This window comes from Oreochromis niloticus, linkage group LG19, assembly GCF_001858045.2.
Source record: "Oreochromis niloticus isolate F11D_XX linkage group LG19, O_niloticus_UMD_NMBU, whole genome shotgun sequence".
In the NCBI taxonomy this organism is placed as follows: domain Eukaryota; kingdom Metazoa; phylum Chordata; class Actinopteri; order Cichliformes; family Cichlidae; genus Oreochromis; species Oreochromis niloticus.
In genome coordinates, this window is record NC_031983.2 from 11861651 (window position 1) to 11879883 (window position 18233).

General features: G+C 44.5%; 2 protein-coding genes across 2 annotated transcripts; both read right to left on the reverse strand.

The window, feature by feature from the left end:
• Positions 1 to 2912: 2912 nt before the first annotated feature.
• On the reverse strand, positions 2913 to 5420 carry LOC100704005 (homeobox protein six1b). The gene is made up of 2 exons (XM_003453035.5): positions 4502 to 5420; positions 2913 to 3626 (listed from the first exon to the last, which is right to left on the reverse strand). The coding sequence occupies exons 1-2, from the start codon at positions 5059 to 5061 to the stop codon at positions 3332 to 3334; spliced, it is 855 nt and encodes a 284-aa protein (XP_003453083.1). The 5' UTR covers positions 5062 to 5420; the 3' UTR covers positions 2913 to 3331.
• Positions 5421 to 11284: 5864 nt separating this feature from the next.
• Positions 11285 to 18233, reverse strand: six4a (SIX homeobox 4a). Its single transcript, XM_003453089.5, has 3 exons — positions 17180 to 18233; positions 14828 to 15528; positions 11285 to 13730 (listed from the first exon to the last, which is right to left on the reverse strand). The coding sequence occupies exons 1-3, from the start codon at positions 17911 to 17913 to the stop codon at positions 13117 to 13119; spliced, it is 2049 nt and encodes a 682-aa protein (XP_003453137.1). The 5' UTR covers positions 17914 to 18233; the 3' UTR covers positions 11285 to 13116.

Genomic DNA, 18233 nt, shown 5'->3' on the forward strand with positions numbered 1-18233 from the left:
CCCCCCACCTTCCACACCACCACCACCTCCGCCCCTCTGAGGCAGACCTGAAAAGATCCTTTTGTCCCTCATCACCCGCCTAACCCCCCCACCCCTCCCTCCCCTCCCCGCGCCTCTCCCCTCCTCTGACACACACCCCTCATACAGCCTATGCGGTTATAGATACCTGGGACGGTCTCACACCCGGCTCTCTCCCGTACCTGCAGGCACCAGACCGTGCAGAGGCGGCTCAACCAAAAGTTTCCCGGCTTTGGATTTTCTCCTTGTACAAGGAGCTCGCTGACTCGGATGCCAGAGAAAACATTAACCCAGCTGAGGCGGGCTCATGTGGGCCACTCTCCGTGTTTATTTGCACACGTCAGGGCCCTTCCTGCTGTTGATTTAGAGCCACTGCCACTTATGCCTATGACAAATGAAATACCCTTTTGATGACTCGGACTCTGTTTGCCATCAGCAGCTGTTGTTACTGGCACTGGGCTGCTCGAGGCTGACGTTACCTCCAGCTTTTGTCATCCAGTCTATAGGCCGGAGCACGCCCTCCACTTGCACTTGTTACACCGGCCGATGAGAGCAAACACCGGGCTGATACAGCACCCTGATTTATGATCGCAGACTTTGTCCGTCCTGATTCGGAAGCGAGGGATTCGAGCGTGATTAAAAGCGCTGTCAGAGTTTCCGTGCCGCATCGATTTTAGTCTCTTGCACATCCTGAAGGTGACTCTGATAGCCTCTCTCTGTCATGTGGCACAGAGCCTGTGTAATCCTTGCTGTGTCTGTCCTCTGCCGGACATGTTGTCATTAGATTAACAGGTATGAGGAGTCTCTTTGCTGGCTTTGTGATCACCTGTTTGTTAATTTGTGAATATTTAGCCACTCTGTGTGCCAAGAGTGAAGGTCACGTGCTGCGGGCAGAAATATACGTGATGCGGAGGACCTCTGCTCTCTGCTGACCTCTGCTGCATGGTAAACACAGGCAATCCTGTGAGAGACTTATGGTTGTGTACTGTAATAATAAATGCAGATTTTACATTATTACTAGATACAGTTGAAACTACTGCCAGGACTTGTTTTCAATAAATCTAATCGTCTCTTTGCTACAAGAGGCTACAATGCCAAAATAAAAGCCTTTCTTAATGAGATTACAAATTAAAACTGCATTGTAAACACTTCTTATATATTTATATAAGGAATCGTTTTCTCCGCATTAAGAAAAAATTACTACTTGCATTCTCACTGTTCTTGTGAACTACATTTAATGTCTTTTAACACAAATTTCTATATAAAGACTTAATATTTTCCCGCTCAGTCATAAATATTTAATGTTACAGAGAAAAGCTTCAAGCCCAGTTTTCCCTGCTTTATGTCTCCATCACTCTACATTTTAATGATCGAACAGCTCAGGATTAGAAAAAAGAAATTAAATACTCATACAGCATCATGGATCACACAACCAGTGTATATGTTAGTTAATATTAACAGAATTTCAGGCAGCTAGTAACATTAAAATACAACTCCACACATTTACCCATTAGTAGTTGAACTCTTGGTACTTTTGTGAGTACTGTTAAATTCTTACACCGCTGCCAACAGATTGCTTCCTCCACCACTGACTTTCATATCACATACTTAGTTAAAAATGCAAAAAGAATAATGACAAAAAATCTCCCCCCTAACAACCAACCTTGCTGCGGGTCTGTTAAGGCCCAGCGGGATAAATCTCTCACACACAGCCACGGCGAGCTGTGATGTCTTAGCAGGAATGAAATGCTGAGAGGAGTCGTACTAGGAGCGAGGCCTCTGGGATGGAGAATACCTCAAGGTCTCCTCCACTGAGAGTGGGAGCTGCAGCCCTGCAGCTCTGCAATCTTCGCAATCAGGCAGTAATGCAAGCGGCGACTGTTTCAGATTATGCTCAGGAAATCCTCGGTGCTCTCTGCTCAAAACAATTTACCCTGACATGAGCCCAGAGAGAGCACTGAGGGGGGGTTGGGGACAAGAGAGCTGTCCTTACCAGATTCCTGCTCTCAGACCACCTTATCATTATTATTATTGTTATTATTATTATTATTATTATTATTACTTCTGTTGACCTCTGTAAGAGTAGGTGTGTCTGTTAATGCTCTGATTGTTTTCAGTGGTTACAGCTGTTTGCTTAATGCTAAAGTCCATGTATTTGGTTTTGTTTTCTTTTGGATGCCATAAGTCACTAAACTTTAAGCTATTTTTTTTCGCATATGGGATGTTTGCTCATATTTTTTCTGAAAAAATTGGGGCTGGTAAAGGTTGAACGGTGGCACTTTCTCATGGCCCGGAACCGACAGAGCAAACTCTCAGAGAGAGCAAAGAAAACACGGCAACAAAAAGCCAATGATCCGCAGCAACTGGGCTAAAAAAAAAAAAAAAAAAAAAAAAAAAAAAAAAAAAAATACGCAAAAAGAAAAAAAAGAAGGAAGAAAAAACCCTTTCCTCCTGTAGCCAAACATTTATGATGGAGCAGAGGCGATTCTCAAAGGAGTCAAAGCTGGTTCCTGCGTATACACAACAGCCTCGTGACGGACAGCTGCTGATGTTGACTCACATTAGTGTTGAATTAAATTTCCCGTCATGACTCTCGGTTTATTGTTGAAAACCTGAGAACCCGTAGAACAGGATTTCATCCGTGCTGGAAGGGAAAAAAAGGCGACTTATAATAATTTCCGATTCATATCCCAGCAGTGCAGATTTGGAGATTTGTTTAGTTGTTGTGCAGTTGTTAGAGGACGGGCTCATTCAAGTCCAAAAAAAGATAAATAATAAAAATCTGTCTTATTAATGGCGTGCTTCCTTTGGTTTGCTTGGATTTATAAAAGCCAGTACCAGCTTTTCCCCCTCCTTTTTTCCCTCGCTAAATACACAAATAACACAGAGACAAATGAATTAGTTTTGTTTTATTGGAAACTAATTACCATGACTCTAATGAAAACGTTACCTCTTAGTTTCCATAGCAGGAGGTCGCTATAATTTTTTTGTTTGTTATCTTTAACAAAATATCATAAATTAAGCAAACGGGCAGTCCAGTTAAGTGTTTCGTTAAGAGTTTCAGAAAGGTCCTGTTTGTGTGTTTCCATGTGCAGGAGATCAGAAAAGCTCCTGTCGTGGAGGGGGTATATGGGTTAAGCGCCTTAAGGAATTTAGTTCTAACCAAATTTAACGACAGACAAGTCAGTCTATATTATAAGATAGGCTACTATAGTGTTATTTCATACATGTATTTAATCTGATACACTTCTCAGTCTTTTTCTTCTTTTTTTTCCTGTTTTCTTTTATCAAATCTGATCGTCTGGCAGCCTCTTTAAGAGCCCAAATCCACAAGACTGGAGGTTAGAGGTCCCAACAAGGAGTCCTGCAGTTGGTGTGGGTGTCCGTGCATGCCGTGCACCGGCTGTGGGGCCCCCAGTCCGGACATGGGGTAAGCGGAGGCCCCGGGGTGGCTCATGTTGCCCTGAAGCAAAAGCGCTGAGTTCTGGTCGGGGCTCTGAGGTGGAGAAAACTCGTCCTCCGAGCTGGACATGAGAGACTTTCCTCCGTCTAGAGGGGACAGCTGGTTCTGTTTGTTGCCGCCTGCGTTGTTGTTTTCGCTGTTCTCCCTGGAAATGACAACAACGGGGAATTTAGAGAAAAATGCTCTCAGTTTAGTAGATGACATTAGATCAGCGAGGCGGGCCTTGAGGAAACGTCCTTATTAGATTGTAAACGTGGATGGATATTGCGCACAAACTGCAGCGTTTTTGCTAACAACGAAAATTGTCCTTTGTGAGAGAGAAATGATAAAAAAAAATATATATTATTATTATTCGCCTTCTTATTGTTTTCCTGAATTTTAATTTTACCTTATATTGTCTACATTTGCTGATGTGTTTGTTTAAAGTAAAAGTCGTGTGTTAGATGCATTTATATCCCCATGTAACCTAATTTAACCTCACAGCCTAACATATTTCAAATTTCCATGTGTCTCAAAAAAAGTGTCCATATTATTTTATCATGATTTAAAAAAAAAAAGAAAAGAAAAGAAAAGAAAAGAAATAAAAAAAGAAGTCACGTTGATGGACTTCAAATTGTTTTGGATTACAATTCGAGTCGAGACAAGTCAGGCGTTTTTGAAGTGAGTTCAGCATTTGACAACATCTCGCTGCTGTTTAACACCTTCACTGTTATCAGGACAGATCTGATGTGGAAACGTGAACACGTCCTAAAATACTCAGTGCGTGGACTATTTGAATGAGGTGTTTCGCATGAGAAGGATTTATATTTTTCTCTTTACTTCAGGATTACTTCAGGGCCACCGTGTCAGAGCGCTGTCACCGATTCATTTATATTCTCGCTGCTTGAAGCTTACTTACAAAAGCATTTTTATCAAAGAATAATTTGCTCTTGAAACATGTTTTTTTTTTTTTTTTTTTTAAATCTAAACACATTCTGCCGTAAAGTGAGACAGCAGCGAGGCTGTGACAGTTTCACGTACCTCTCCTTCGCCTCTGCGGCTCTGTCTCTCTGCCGTCTGTTTTTGAACCAGTTGCTGACCTGCGTGGTGGTCAGTCCTGTGGCCTCGGCCAGCTCCCTTTTTTCCCGCGGGGACGGGTATGGGTTGTGCGTGTACCACTCTCTCAGCACCCCCCTGGATTTCTCCTTAAAGCAGTAGCTGGTCTCCTCGCCGTCCCATATCGTGCGGGGCAGCGGGAATTTCCTCCGTACCCGGTACTTCCCTACAGCTCCGAGCGGCCGGCCCCGCAGCTTCTCCGCCTCCACGTAGTGCGCCTTGAGCCAGAGCTGCTGCAGCTTCGGGTGGTTGTGCGGGGAAAACTGGTGGCTCTCCAGGATCTTATAAAGCTCTCTGAAGTTCCCCCGATGGAAGGCCACCACCGCCTTGGCTTTGAGGACGCTCTCGTTCTTGTGGAGGTGATCACAAGCGGGCAGCGACCACAGGAAGCGGCCGAGCCTCTCCAGGTTTCCACCCTGCTGCAGCACCTCGCAAACGCACGCCACTTGCTCCTGTGTAAACCCGAAGGACGGTAATATAGACATGATGTCCGAGGCTCAGTCCTCTGCGCTGTTATCCAAAAAGAAGCGGTAGCTGTCGTTGGCTTTATTTATATTTGTTTAATTGTGAGTCGTCGCGGTGCAATCCAGCGCAATCCGACCGCGCTGCACGGGCCTAGAAGCTATCCACTCCACTCCAGCCCCTGATGCGCGCAGCAGATTGGGATGTTGATTGTTGGGACAATTTGTTCCTGTTGGAGATATGTCAGGCTTAAAGGGAGCCTCTGCGTTTCGGTGATTGGCTCTCCTTCTGCCCTGCACCCTGTACAGCAGAGCAGGACTGAGTTTGCAGCTCCGTTTCCTCCCCAGAGGCAGTGCGTCAGGGGCTGAAATAGGAGCGCTCCCACCTCCCGCCCCCACAGTCCCTCTCCCGCTTCATCCGAGGGAGCAGAGCAGCACCTAAACACTAATCAATTATTACAGACCTCTTAAAAGTCGCATTAACGTGTTCTGAATGGAGGCTACATCTTCTTTAAACGGTGACTATGGACGGCAGACCTTCCCGCGTGGGACAAAAAACAAAACCACAGAATGCTCTCCCTCCACACGTTATCAGTAATCATAGTCAGTGGAGGGTGAACCCACAAAAACACAGAGCTTTTGGTTTTTGAAGACAGGTTTATGCTCGATTAAAACAGAGATTGTAGTCTGCTTTTATAAACAAATAGTTTTAGGTAGAAACCCAGAAGATTTTTTTCTGAAATTTATGTTGTTTTAACCAATCCCAAGTTTTCTTTTTTCTTTTTTTTTCTTTTTCTTTTTCTTTTTTTTATTTACCATCACTGTGTGTTGTGGACCACCATAATTACATGCAGGCTGGACATTTTTGCTTCACCCTCACCTTTGATAGCCTATTAATTAACAAAAGCTGTTTATTTTATGAGGTGATATAATTTAATAAGTTCCTATGATAGCTGGGTCCATTACGCGCCATTACGAACTTCTTTTATACGAGGAACCAACACTACCTGCCAAACGTGTTATGGCCCATAGACCACCAGTAGGAAAACAGCCACTTAAGGGTGTGTGTGTGTGTGTGTGTGTGTGTGTGTGCGTGCGTGTGTGTGTGTGTGTGTGTGTGTGTGTGTGAGTAAGAGGGAAAGAGAGAGAGGTTGTTAAAATATCATAGTGGACCTTTGCAATTTGCCTAACATCCTCACAACTAATAATAATACATAAACACTTAATACACACTTTATAAAACTGAAATAAAATAAAATAAATTCCATCCTGCTGGTGACAAACATTTTGCTGATCCACGTGAATCTTAATATTAATATTATAGCCGATCTGGACAAATAAATAAAAGATGCCACTCTTTTGCTTCATTCTCCTTTCTGCATCATCACGGGGTTTCTGGAGAGACCCCTTCAGTCTGCAGCCTATACATTTATATTTCAAGGATTAGACGGGCACCGCACTGGCTCCAGTGTTTTCTGCGGGGTGAAACTCTAAACCAATCCATTAGTAAATGAGTTCACTGCGACACTGGTCCTCGGTGGTGCAGTTGTTGGTTTGAGCTATATAGATCACATTTCTTTATCTACACCAGAGTCTGAAACTTAAACCCCCCTTTCAATATGTTATATGGGGCGGGATTGAATTATAATATATAGAAAATTTAACCAAAAACAATTTCACAGAAAACGTTTTTGTTTTTGAAGACCTTAGATCTCGCTAAGGCATATTTTTTGTGATAAAGATTTAATGCTTTGAACTCGTTTTAGTGCTGTCATACTCAGCAAAATGCACTTCTAAAGACTTTCACTCTGGACCAAGGCTGTAAATCACGCTGTAAGATTTTACGGGCAAACGTGTGAAAAACAAAACGTCTCAATATTCAGAAATATGGGCGAATGTCCAGGCTATTAAATAATAAAAACAGAAAATGAATTCAAAACTGCGGGATAAACATCCACGTGATCGCTTCAGTGCTGGCTATGCTGCTATTTGAACTCGCTGAAAGGACAGGCCCTTGAAATGCAGCATCTCATTTTCGAGGTCATAAAGACGAGAATTTAATTTGTGTTCTATATTAAATGGAAACACTGCAGAAAAACAAATAATTTATGACATTTGAAACGAATTGTTTTGCGTGTATTCATTAATTTGAAGTACTTTCCTCTTGAAGGACCGCTGTCTCACCATTCTCAAATTATAGCTACTGAAAGAAATATCCCTATACATTATTGTTTAAAAAATAGAAAACATTCAAATGTCCACTTTTTCTCACACATGCACAGTTAAAAGCCTAAAACCTCAATCTGATTCAAATGTAACTAATGCTGTGGGATTTATAATGTGGAACAAGAGTAAAAGCGGATACCCTATGCAAAAAAACAAACAAAAAAAACCCCTCTGAAGTAGGTGGACACGGGACTAGGCTGGGGTGTAAGCAGCACTCGGGCTGTGTAAAACCCTCAGTGCTTCAGTAAATGAGCTGTCTGATGAGCGGCTCTCGGGTTTCTCTAATATTTCTACCACATTGCGCCGCGCCTCCTCCTTTAACCCGAGCAGCCCGGGGGGCGAGATTATTTCAAGATGTGGACTCTCCCCCTCTGCCACGGCCAGTGCTGGTCTGCTCATACCCCGACAAGGAGTTAATGCAGTACTCGGGTAGGCTATCAGTCGTTAGGCCTATTCGTTCCAGGGAGCAGGGATTCCTCATTCTGTACTTTTTTTCCCTTTTTCTCCCCACGCTGTCTCATTCGTCCTTTATTAACTTATAAACCCCGTCTCCCTCCCTGTGTGCTGCTGAAATCCAGCACCGATTTCACAGAAAAAATTTAAATCAACTTTTTTTCCCCTTCTCCCCCCTTCTCTCATTAATCTGGGGTTTATGCGTAAAAGGGGCCGTTGATCTGAGCTCTCTGAATTATGCTCTTCCAACTCCTTATTTGGACTAATTAGCCTTTTCACAGCAGCATACACCAGAGCATTTTGTGCAATATTGATTTTAAAAAATACGTGAAATGTCGCACTTTTACTCAATTCCAGTGCGCGACAACTCAAAACAGTGAAAACACTTCATAAAAATGTCATCGTCAAAAAGACAAAAGAGATGGGGCCGGGGGGGGGGTAAGTTTCCTATTGTAGGGTTAATTTTTTTTTCTCAAATATAGAGGAAAATTGAAACGAGCACTGGCTCACTGAACAGATGGTTTTCACTCTGTCTAAATCCAAAGTGCTATTTCAGCTGTATGGACTGGAACAAAGCCGATGCTGTTTAAATTGAGTGAAAAATGTCAGATTTAGTCTCCATGGTGTTTGAGCATTGTGGGGCTTTTTCCCCTTAAAGGAAAGTGTCACTCCACCAACATGTATTTAACACGAATCATTTATTTATTTAAAGGGGGGGAAAAAATCCCAAATCAACAACGCATTTCAAGCCTGGCATTTCTTAGTTTCGGGATGAATATCACAAAATGTGTCATATGGCAGCTCACGTATGATATAGCGACATCACATATAGCAACAGATTAATAAATATAAGTAAATCCTTTCGTTGCGTCGGAGATTTGCTCATTCAAGATGCTCTAAATGTGACTTCGATTAGGAGTAAAAGAGGTTTATCCGGTGATGTGGATGGCAGTTAAAAAAAAGGCAGCTCCTTCTCTCAAAACAAAACACAACTGTTGACATGAGTGAGTTAAATGAAATTGGAGCTGCAATTATCAGCTTAACAGAGTTTCCTGTCATGTTGGAAAATTAGACCTGGTACAAGTGTACTGGGGTTAGACCCCCTCCACCACTGCCACCATCACCACTCACCCACCCGCCTCCCCCTCATCAAAATCATTACGCATTTCCTCAGAGGACCACCTCCACAAATATGCAATTACGGCCTTGGCTTTTACTGCGCTCTGCTCGGTAAACACGCTCCGGGCATGTGGAGGAGCACATTTGTTTTAGAGAAACTCTTTTCTTGGATGGATAAACAAAGGAGGCGGGCAGACAAATCCATAAATAAACAAACAAAACGAAAAAATTTAAAAAGGGAACAATTTCAACGTGATGTGCCGGGGAGCCATGTGTGCCTTCTGGCAGGGAGGGGGCGCCATGACAATACTTCGCATCCGAGTCCAAATGTAAAACCCTGAGAGGATGGAGGACGAGCTGGTATTTGCGTATTAGGAGTCGCGCAGTTGTGTGGCAGGTGTGCGGGTGCGCCTTATGGTCTTCATTGGTCACTTCAGTCCTCATGTGCGCAGCTCCTGTTACAAAGTGGTGTTTTTTCTCTTTGGGAAATACCTTTGACCACTGTGGTGTGCACTTGATGCTGCCTCCCAGCTGCTGCCCCTGAGTGTGTGTGCGTGTGTGAAAGAGAGAGAGAGAGAGAGAGAGAGAGAGAGAATGTGAGTGCATCACACAAACACTCAGACTCACACATGCACACTTAAAGCTGTCCTCATGAGTTATGTTTTCTGTCCTTGTGCTCCAGAACAAAGCAGTGAATCATGCTGTTTGCATCCCACCCCACCCCCTCCACCCCATCTCTTGCCACACTGGGTGATGCAGCAGACATGTGTGCATACCTCACACTCTGCCAAACAACAACTTAGGAGGTAAAAGAAAACTCTACAAGGTCATTATTTCCCCTCCATAGTTCAAACACTGCCACATACTTTCCACAGCCCGGCTGGAGCCAGCAGACTGTTTGTGCCAGGACCGGGGCTCGGCCTGTATGGTGGGTCTGTACGAGCAGGCTGGTACCCGCTGACCCCTGCCCTCTCATTAGTGGGACGTGGAGCAGCGGAGTACCGTGCTCCCCAGGTCATGTTACATATGGCTTGCAGTCTGCTGCGCCGCATTAAATGTCAGCTTTGAAACCATCTGAAAGATCAGAGGTCAGTGTTTTTAATAAGGCCAGAGTTCTGGGGGAGTTCCCTCCTTTTTAACTGCTCGCCTGAGTATGTTTCACGTTGAGTGTTTGAAATTGTGGACAAAATGATCCACTGCACTGTTTAGTGAGGCGTTGGGGATGTCCTGGGGTTTTTTTGCTTCGTTTTTGCTCATAAAAAAGCATTTTATTTATGAAATCTTTAAACATTCTGCTGCAGAAATCCAAACACCCCGTCTTTGTGGCAGCGCTTATTTTCCTTTTCTGCTGAATTCATAGGCACAATACACAAAGGTGGAATTTGGAGTTTTCTGTTCCCCCTCTCCACCCTCCTCTCCCCTCCCCGTGAGATCCACAGACTATGGGCTCCTGCTGCAAATGGGATATTGTTCTGGGCTCCAACAAAGCTGTTTTCACCCTCTTCAATATTACAGGAGGAGCTACCTGATACCTAACAATCAGCTAATCCACTGCCCATGGCAACGAGGTCACCTGTGCACAGGTAACTTTATCCAGGTTGCCTGCCTCTCTCTCCCTTTCCCGATAGTCCCTGCTATTTTTCTTCTCCCCCTCTCTGTGACTCAACAGTGAGCACAGACAAACAGCCTCTGTTTATTTAGGTCATCAGCTAGATCATATATAACTCCCGTAGCCAGGATTCGCCGAGCGAGGACGACTCCTATAATCCAGCACAGACACACGCTGCAGAATATAAAAATCCCCTGCTGTTCATTCATTTGTCAAACTTTGTCTCCATCTTATCTCTTCAGTGCTGGTTTGGTCAGGTGCCCGTTGCGCGAACAAGTATTGGCTTGCGATTCATGAATTCACAGCGAATCCCCTCAAGCCACGAGAAGAGCCTCGGCTCTTTTCTGGATCGACTCTGTGTCTGTGAGTGACAGCACCTCAGATTCATTCTTCCACATGTTGAAGTTAGGGAGTGGGGGATTTGGCCTTCGCTCAGGGAAAAGACCATTGGATTGGACTGAGCTGTGGGGAGCTGCAGACCCCCCACCCAAAAGGAGCTTTACCTCTGGAAATCTCATTGCTGTTTATTTGAATTACAGAGACTGAGATGAGAAAAGGAGGCCTAATGAACTCCAGGTTGCCAGGCATGTGCAAACGATCACTGCAGGTTTGCAGAGAGCTGCACCAGGCTCGCTGGATTAAAGTGTGCCATTTCCCCCCCTCCCCAACCCCGTATCCTCACAATCTGGCTGCACAGGACTCCAAAACACTGAGATGAGATGTGCTTTTTGCCCATCATAAACTTCCATTTATCTCAGGCATGCTGTGACGAATGAGAATTAAATAACGCTATCAGTCATCTTCTATCTAAATTTAGTTAGAAAGAATTAAAAATGCCTGTTTTCCGTTTTTATAAATATAAACTTTTATTGCAGTATGGAGATTTAGAAAAATACATTCACATAATTTCAGATAACAAACATATAATTCAAACTAAGATTAAAAAACAAAAAACAACAAAGACAAAAAAAAAGACTATCTTTTGCCCACAACTCATTTTTGGTTTATGACATTAAAGCACTGAGGATACTTTCACTGAAATGCCCGCTCAAATGAGAGGATCATGTCACAGATCCTCAAGAAAAGTGTTACGAGGCCACTAGCATGAAGATCCACTGATAAATATGCATGGTGCGAGTTGGCTGTGAGGTTGAAATGTCCCGCTTACGGTCACGTATGAAAGCGAGAACTCCTGCTGTGAAAAGCAAATGGGCTCTGCACTCCTTTGTCTTTCCCTCAGTTGATACCCGACTAATGTCCCAGCGACGGCGACGGTGGGAAATCTCTGAAGCTGCGTGACAACGCACGAGCCACAACAGAGCTTCATTTTTTGTTAGTCACAAGATAAAGATTAAAAAAGTACAAGGCACAAGTGTCCCAAACACGATGATGCCACGCAAAGAGAAATGACCACAATCCCTCTCTGTTTTTAAAGTGGGACGATTTAAAAAACAAAAACACAATTTGTCCACTTAGTCACGTCCATAACTTCTGTCCCTTTGTTCCTTACACTTTTCGAAAGCATACGTGATGTTTGCACCTGGTTTTTACAGAAAAAATATAATTCATGATCACCGACATCATGGAGACGCATCATAATGAAAGATGATACAACACGGTGTCGCCACATCGAGTTGACATACTATTAGCTGCAGCATTAACAAAAACATGTGACGACCAGCATGCGAGCTGACCTTTTTGATCATCGTTCATATGCTGGTCTCACAGGTTGATGATGAGGCTTGAAATAGGAGCCATTGCCGAGAGGGTTGTGCGTTTGTTGAGGTGTGTCACACATGACAAAACCCTCAACACAAAGGCTGTTTGAAACACATCCGTTGTATTGTCACTATGGTAGTGCAAATGCCAAAACAGGCCAATGCCATTGTGTGTGTTAAGTAGCAGAAAGGCACATTTTGTCTTAAATGTTGTCCCATTTTTGAACCCTCCCAGTTCATTTGGTTTGAGTTAAAGCACAAAAAGCTGCACTTTTTAGTCCTGATTTGTGAGGCTTTTGTAGACAATCTAAAGTGCTTACTGAAGGACACTCCCCCACCCCCAAATCAGCAGCTTTGTGTGTTTAGTGACCTATTCTCTTTATAAACGCGTGTGCAGTCCTTCAGTAAAGCTGTTGCTGTTTAACTGACCATTATCATAGAGGCTCGCTCCCTGTTCCCCCTACAGCGTGACCTTTTTGGTTTGACCCAGATGACGCATTTAGTTTGGAGGAACATCCTTGTCACATGACTCGAGGCTTTCCAGCACCTGCTTCTGCAGATCAAATCCACTCAACAGGAAGTAGCAGGTGCGGTCTATAAAAATGCACATTTAGACACGGCTTAAACGCTTACAGCAACGTCTTCTGTTAGCACATCACCATCGTAATGTTTCGTCTTAGGAAGCTGGGCTTTTAAAACATGTCACAGGCTTTTTTTTATTATTATTATTTCGTGATAAACTGATATAGCCCACCTACTGGGCTCCTCTCTGACTTGAGTGCATTGTAAAAGTCAAATGAATGCAAATAATTTAACATTTAAAAGGAAATGAATGGTTTTAAAAATAAAAAAAAACAACAACCCACACACACGCACACAAAAAGGAGTAAAAAGATTCATCATATCACTGCTTGGGCGGACTTGAGTGCTTCTGCAAAAGGGAGAGGTTTGAGGTTAAAGGTCAGCCATGTCCTCATCCATCTGCACTGTCTGTAGTTTGGCCAGCTCCTTTCCCTCCGTAGCCTCCATCTCCCCACACATTGCCCGCACCATTTCGTTCATGCTTCCTGAACCCGAGCCATCCACCTTGCTCTCTGAAAGGTTCATGTAGTTGTTGTTCATGACGGGGCCCATCAGGTGTGAGGACGGTGCCCCTCGGACCTCGTGGCCCCCAAGGTACTCTGTGGGCTGGAGGTGGTGGTTGCTCGGTTCTGTTTGAGCCATCAGGGGCGTGCTGACAGTGAGGGTGGTGTAGACCTCTGACTCCGGGCTGGATGAGCTGACGGCAGTGACCTCGGCGGTCGAGGTGGGACCTTGGCTGGAGGAAATCTCTTCTGAACCGGGTCCGGAGTAGTTGATTTGACCGCTGGGGTCCAAGTGGAGCCCGTGATGGTACGAGGAATAAACACCTCCCTCCAGAGGCTCCTTCTTGATGGATGGCTGGCCGTTATTGCTCATGCTGTAGAGAACCGTACTGTGGTGCAAAGATGCCATGGTCAGTTTGTCCTGCTGCCCAAATGAGTCGCCACTGGAGGAACTCACTGCTACATTATTCAGAGCCATGGTACCTGTGGTGATACAACAATAGATCAATACATATAGTATATCTTTCCCCAGTTTGGCTGCAGTAGATCCCACTGCCTGATCCCCTCTTCGGTTCTTGCATTATTATGCGTTCCATTTACAGCAGGCCTTGGCCGCAAAATTGCTGTTGTGTGTCTTACACACTTTGTGGACGTTAAGCTCGACCCTGCAGTTGCCCCAGAGAACAAATGAATAACGCTGCCAGAACTCAAGAGAAAGCTGCAATTTTCTGGGTTTTTTTTCTTCTTCTTCTAATTATTCATCCTGGTCTACATTCTCTGCTTTATGTCAAAGTAAGTGCTGTAATGGCTTATTCCCTGTTAGTGCATTTCATGGCCTCTGATTGTCTGCAACATATTTCCCCTCCCCTGCTCTGGAGATCAAGAGCGTAATGATGATGAGTGATGGTGACTTCAGAACTTGTTTTTATCCATCTCTGGGGTTTTAAAAGGACCACCACTTCTATATATACGTGGCTCTGTGTGTGTGTGTGTGTGTGTGTGTGTGTGTGTGTGGCTGCCCCTTCTATATTTCTTCTGGTCTGTGTTATGTGCACCATCAGTCCCTTGGGCTATGGCCCAAACACAGACAAGCCAATAAAGCAGGTCAGATATATTGGGTGGGTGTAGTAGAGACCTGTTGACAAACCACTGGGGACATTTAAGGAGGGGAAAGAGCAACACTCACCTATTATAATGCAAGGTGGTATAAGGCTGTGATTTCTGTGATAAAGATTTAATTCGGGTCTTTATTCTGATACAACACTGGATTCTGTTTTTGTACTTTTATTGACTTTAAAAGTAAATACGGACAGTTTGAGTCATATGTAACTGAGTCTATTATTAAAATCAACAGCAGATGGCTCTAATTTGTATCTAAACGTATCTCCCTTATTAGACATTGTTCCTTCTTTAGTGAGAATGGTTAAAGTATAATTATTCTTAGCACAGTTATAATGATGTCCATTCTGACTCAGTCTCTTCCATGTACAATTCAGCTACACATGACCATGTAAAGGTAAAGAAGAAGCAAAGTATTAAAATTGAATCATCTTAGACAGCAAATCACTTCTTGAACCCACCTTGTTGTGTAATTGTTGAAGAAGAGGAGGCAGAAGAGAGCTGCAGGGGAGGAAGACCTACGTCGCTGTTGAGTAATGAGCTGCCATCGCTGTCAGAGACTCCACTTGGTACCTGGACCAGGCTGTAGCCACCCAGCTGCAGAGCGCCTGATGGGGAGCTGAATGTCAGAACAGAGGAGCCTCCGTTCTGGGCAGCCATGGTGTGAACCCCTTCCAGCTTCACCTCTGACCCATTCACACAGCCAGCGTAAGATGCATATGGCAGGGTGGACTCCTCAGCATTCCCTAGTCCTTTGTCCTCTCCTGTCTGCATCTGCATGTCCACTCCAGAGCCCCCCAGCAGCACCCCTCCAGAGGGTCTCAGAGGGTTAAAAGCCAGGGGCTGGATGCCCAAATTGAGCCCGTTGAAGAGGATGTTTCCAGGTGAGTGGAGGTAAGATGATCCACCGTTGTGAAATACAGTAGAGGGCGTGTTACTGGTCACTAGACTTCCATTGTAGAGACCGCCACTGCTGGATCCAGGAGGCATTTTGATGTCCCCAATTTGTTGGATGACCACCCCACTGTCCAGAGGTCCCGTTTGAATAGGAAGGTTCCCGTGGGTTATCACCCCATCTGAAGAATTGGAGAGAGGACGAGGAGACAGCTCCTCCTGGCCTTTACTGGACTCATCCTCTGTGCTGTGGTTTCCATCTGATTCGCTGTAGAAAAACAAAAGAGGAGGGAGAAAGATGACAAATGGTGTGTAACAAAACAGAGGAAAATAAAAAGGGAAAATTTGTGTACCATTTGTATACATTTCTGGGAAGGAAGCACACGATAAACACGGACACAATTAGACCATAAACTCGTATAATGGAATTCATTTCATTTCCACCCACATTTTGCTTTTAAGCCAGACTCACATTTATTGCTGGGTTATTACAAAGCTTTGAAGGCAGGCTGTGTCTGTGGATGTGTAGCCCTCATGGAGAGCTGCATGGACAACCACCAGGCAGTGTCAACAACCGTGCAACCATTTGGCGCAATAAATTCTGGAGTGACAAAATGCTAGCTCTGACAGGACAAATGGCTTCAAGTATTTATTTACTTGTTTTGCCTCTGATTTGGGACGTTCTAATGAAAATTCTTATTTTTAATTTTCCAAGAATAACAAAGTGAAAGAATAGGAGCAACTATATTAGCAGCCTCATTTTGTTTACTAGCCCCCTTTTAAAAGACTGATTAAAACAGCTGCACCACTTCACACCCCCACTCCCCCTAAGGGACACACACACACACGCATCTAAACCCACCACTTCCAGGAAAATATAAAAGGCTGTTACACGTTAAAAAAAAAAAAAAAAAAAAAAAAAAAAAAAAAAAAAAAAAACAGAAAAAAAAGAAAAAGAAATCCAAGGTTTATAAAGATTTAAAAACTTTCAAATTATTATTTTTCACTGGCGATTTTAAGACAGCCTACGATCGCGTGTATGTGCCTGTGTGTGTGCGCGCGTGCGTGCGCGTGTGTGGTTAGAGACACAGAGGGGTCACCTCCACCAGGTGTGCGTCATCTTTGTTCACACAGAGGGAAACATGAAAGAATAGCGTGCACATGTCAGTCTGTTTGTCTGCGGGATTATGAAATGAAGCGCAGGAGTTGATGGAAGCTCTGAGATCCTTTCTTGATCCAAAAGGAAGAAGGGGAGGGGGGGAAAAAAGAAGTCATGATCATGAAAATGATTTATGTGCCGCTGGGTACAAGCGCACCCCCAAGTGTGTTCGTGCGCGCGCTGAAACAAACACACACACACACACACACACACACACACACACACACACACACACCACGAATAGATAAGAAGATATTAACCTTTCAAGTCATCTTTTGAACCGTCTCATTAAAGTTGCCCACTCCCCGCGTCTGATAGTTTAATCGCTGAAGTGTGTATTTTGTTGCTTATGGTTTCCATGCCTCTTAGCACCAACGCACTTGAAACTTGATCTGAATGGCAACAGCTTCATATTTCAAAACATTAAAAGCGTGCTCCTAACCCCTTTACAAATACATTTTTGTGTTTCTGAACTATGAATAGTTAATGATTTAAATTGTTCGTTTTTATTTGTGAGGCCGGCAAGACGATTATGAAATACACTCGGTATTGTCAGTAATCGAACTTAGTCCAACTGGATAATATAGGCGCTTTTCCATTAAAAACAACAACAACTTTTAAATACTTGGTAAAGTTAATCGGCGTTCATTTTAATTAAAGGGCCTTTTACGCACATAACCTTCAGAAGTAATTTTATTGCCGTTTGATGAGCGATCTGTGACGGGAAAAGGTCTGTGGTGTGCTCCTTTTGTTGCCTCACCTTTTTGATTGTGCTTCCGACGGGTTTCTGTCTCTCTGTCTCCTGTTTTTGAACCAGTTGCTGACCTGGGTCAAGGAGAGTCCGGTTATCTTGGCGAGATTTCTTTTCTCGGCTGGAGACGGGTACCTATTTTGATTATACAGATCCTTCAGTGCGTTCCGCGACCTCTCCTTGAAACAATAAACAGTCTCCTCGCCGTCCCAGATAGTCCTGGGGAGAGGATACTTTCTCCGAATTCGGTACTTGTCCACTGCGCCCAGGGGTCTCCCCCGCGCCTTCTCCGCCTCGGTGTACCGCGCTTTGTACCACAGATCTTGCAGAAAGGTGTGGTTGGACGGACTAAAACTGTGGTTCTCCAAAATACTGTAGAGCTCCTGATACCGAGCCTGATGGAAAGCTACGAGGGCTTGGGCTTTCAGGATGCTTTCGTTGCCCCGTAGCAGGTCACTCTGTGGCAGGGACCACAGGAACCTGGCCAGCCGGTCCACATTGCCTCCCTGCTGCAGTGCCTCGCAGACACACGCCACTTGCTCCGGGGAGAAAGCCAGAGAGGAAGCGGCACTCACCAACAGCTCAGTGCGCACCGCGTCAGTGCTAGGAGTCGTGCGCTCCATGGGCAACTCCGCCGCGTCCAGCGCCACAAGCTTGATGCACTCCCGCGTATCCACCTCCTTCACATTTTCCCTCTTGATGTCATTTGCTGTTGTGACTTCTCCGGCAGAAGAAGAAGACATTTTTTTTTTTTTGGTTCAAGCCTTCCCTGGTAAAGTCACTCCTCCCCGCTCGATCAGGTTACCTCCTCGCCATGCGAATGCGATCGGATATCTGACAGCAGCTGTAAGTAGATATCTCTCTCCCCTTTTCCTTCCAACGTGACTTTTACTCTGCGGGGACTGGAGCTGGAGGGAGACACGCTGGGGTCTATCTACAGGAGCGCCTCGCTATTGGCCGTCGAGGGCCCGTAAGGGAGGAGCAAGCATGGATTCAGACGCGAATGTTTGGTTTCCAGCTGTCAGTCATATAACTTCCAGTAGATTACCGTAGCTCACCTGTG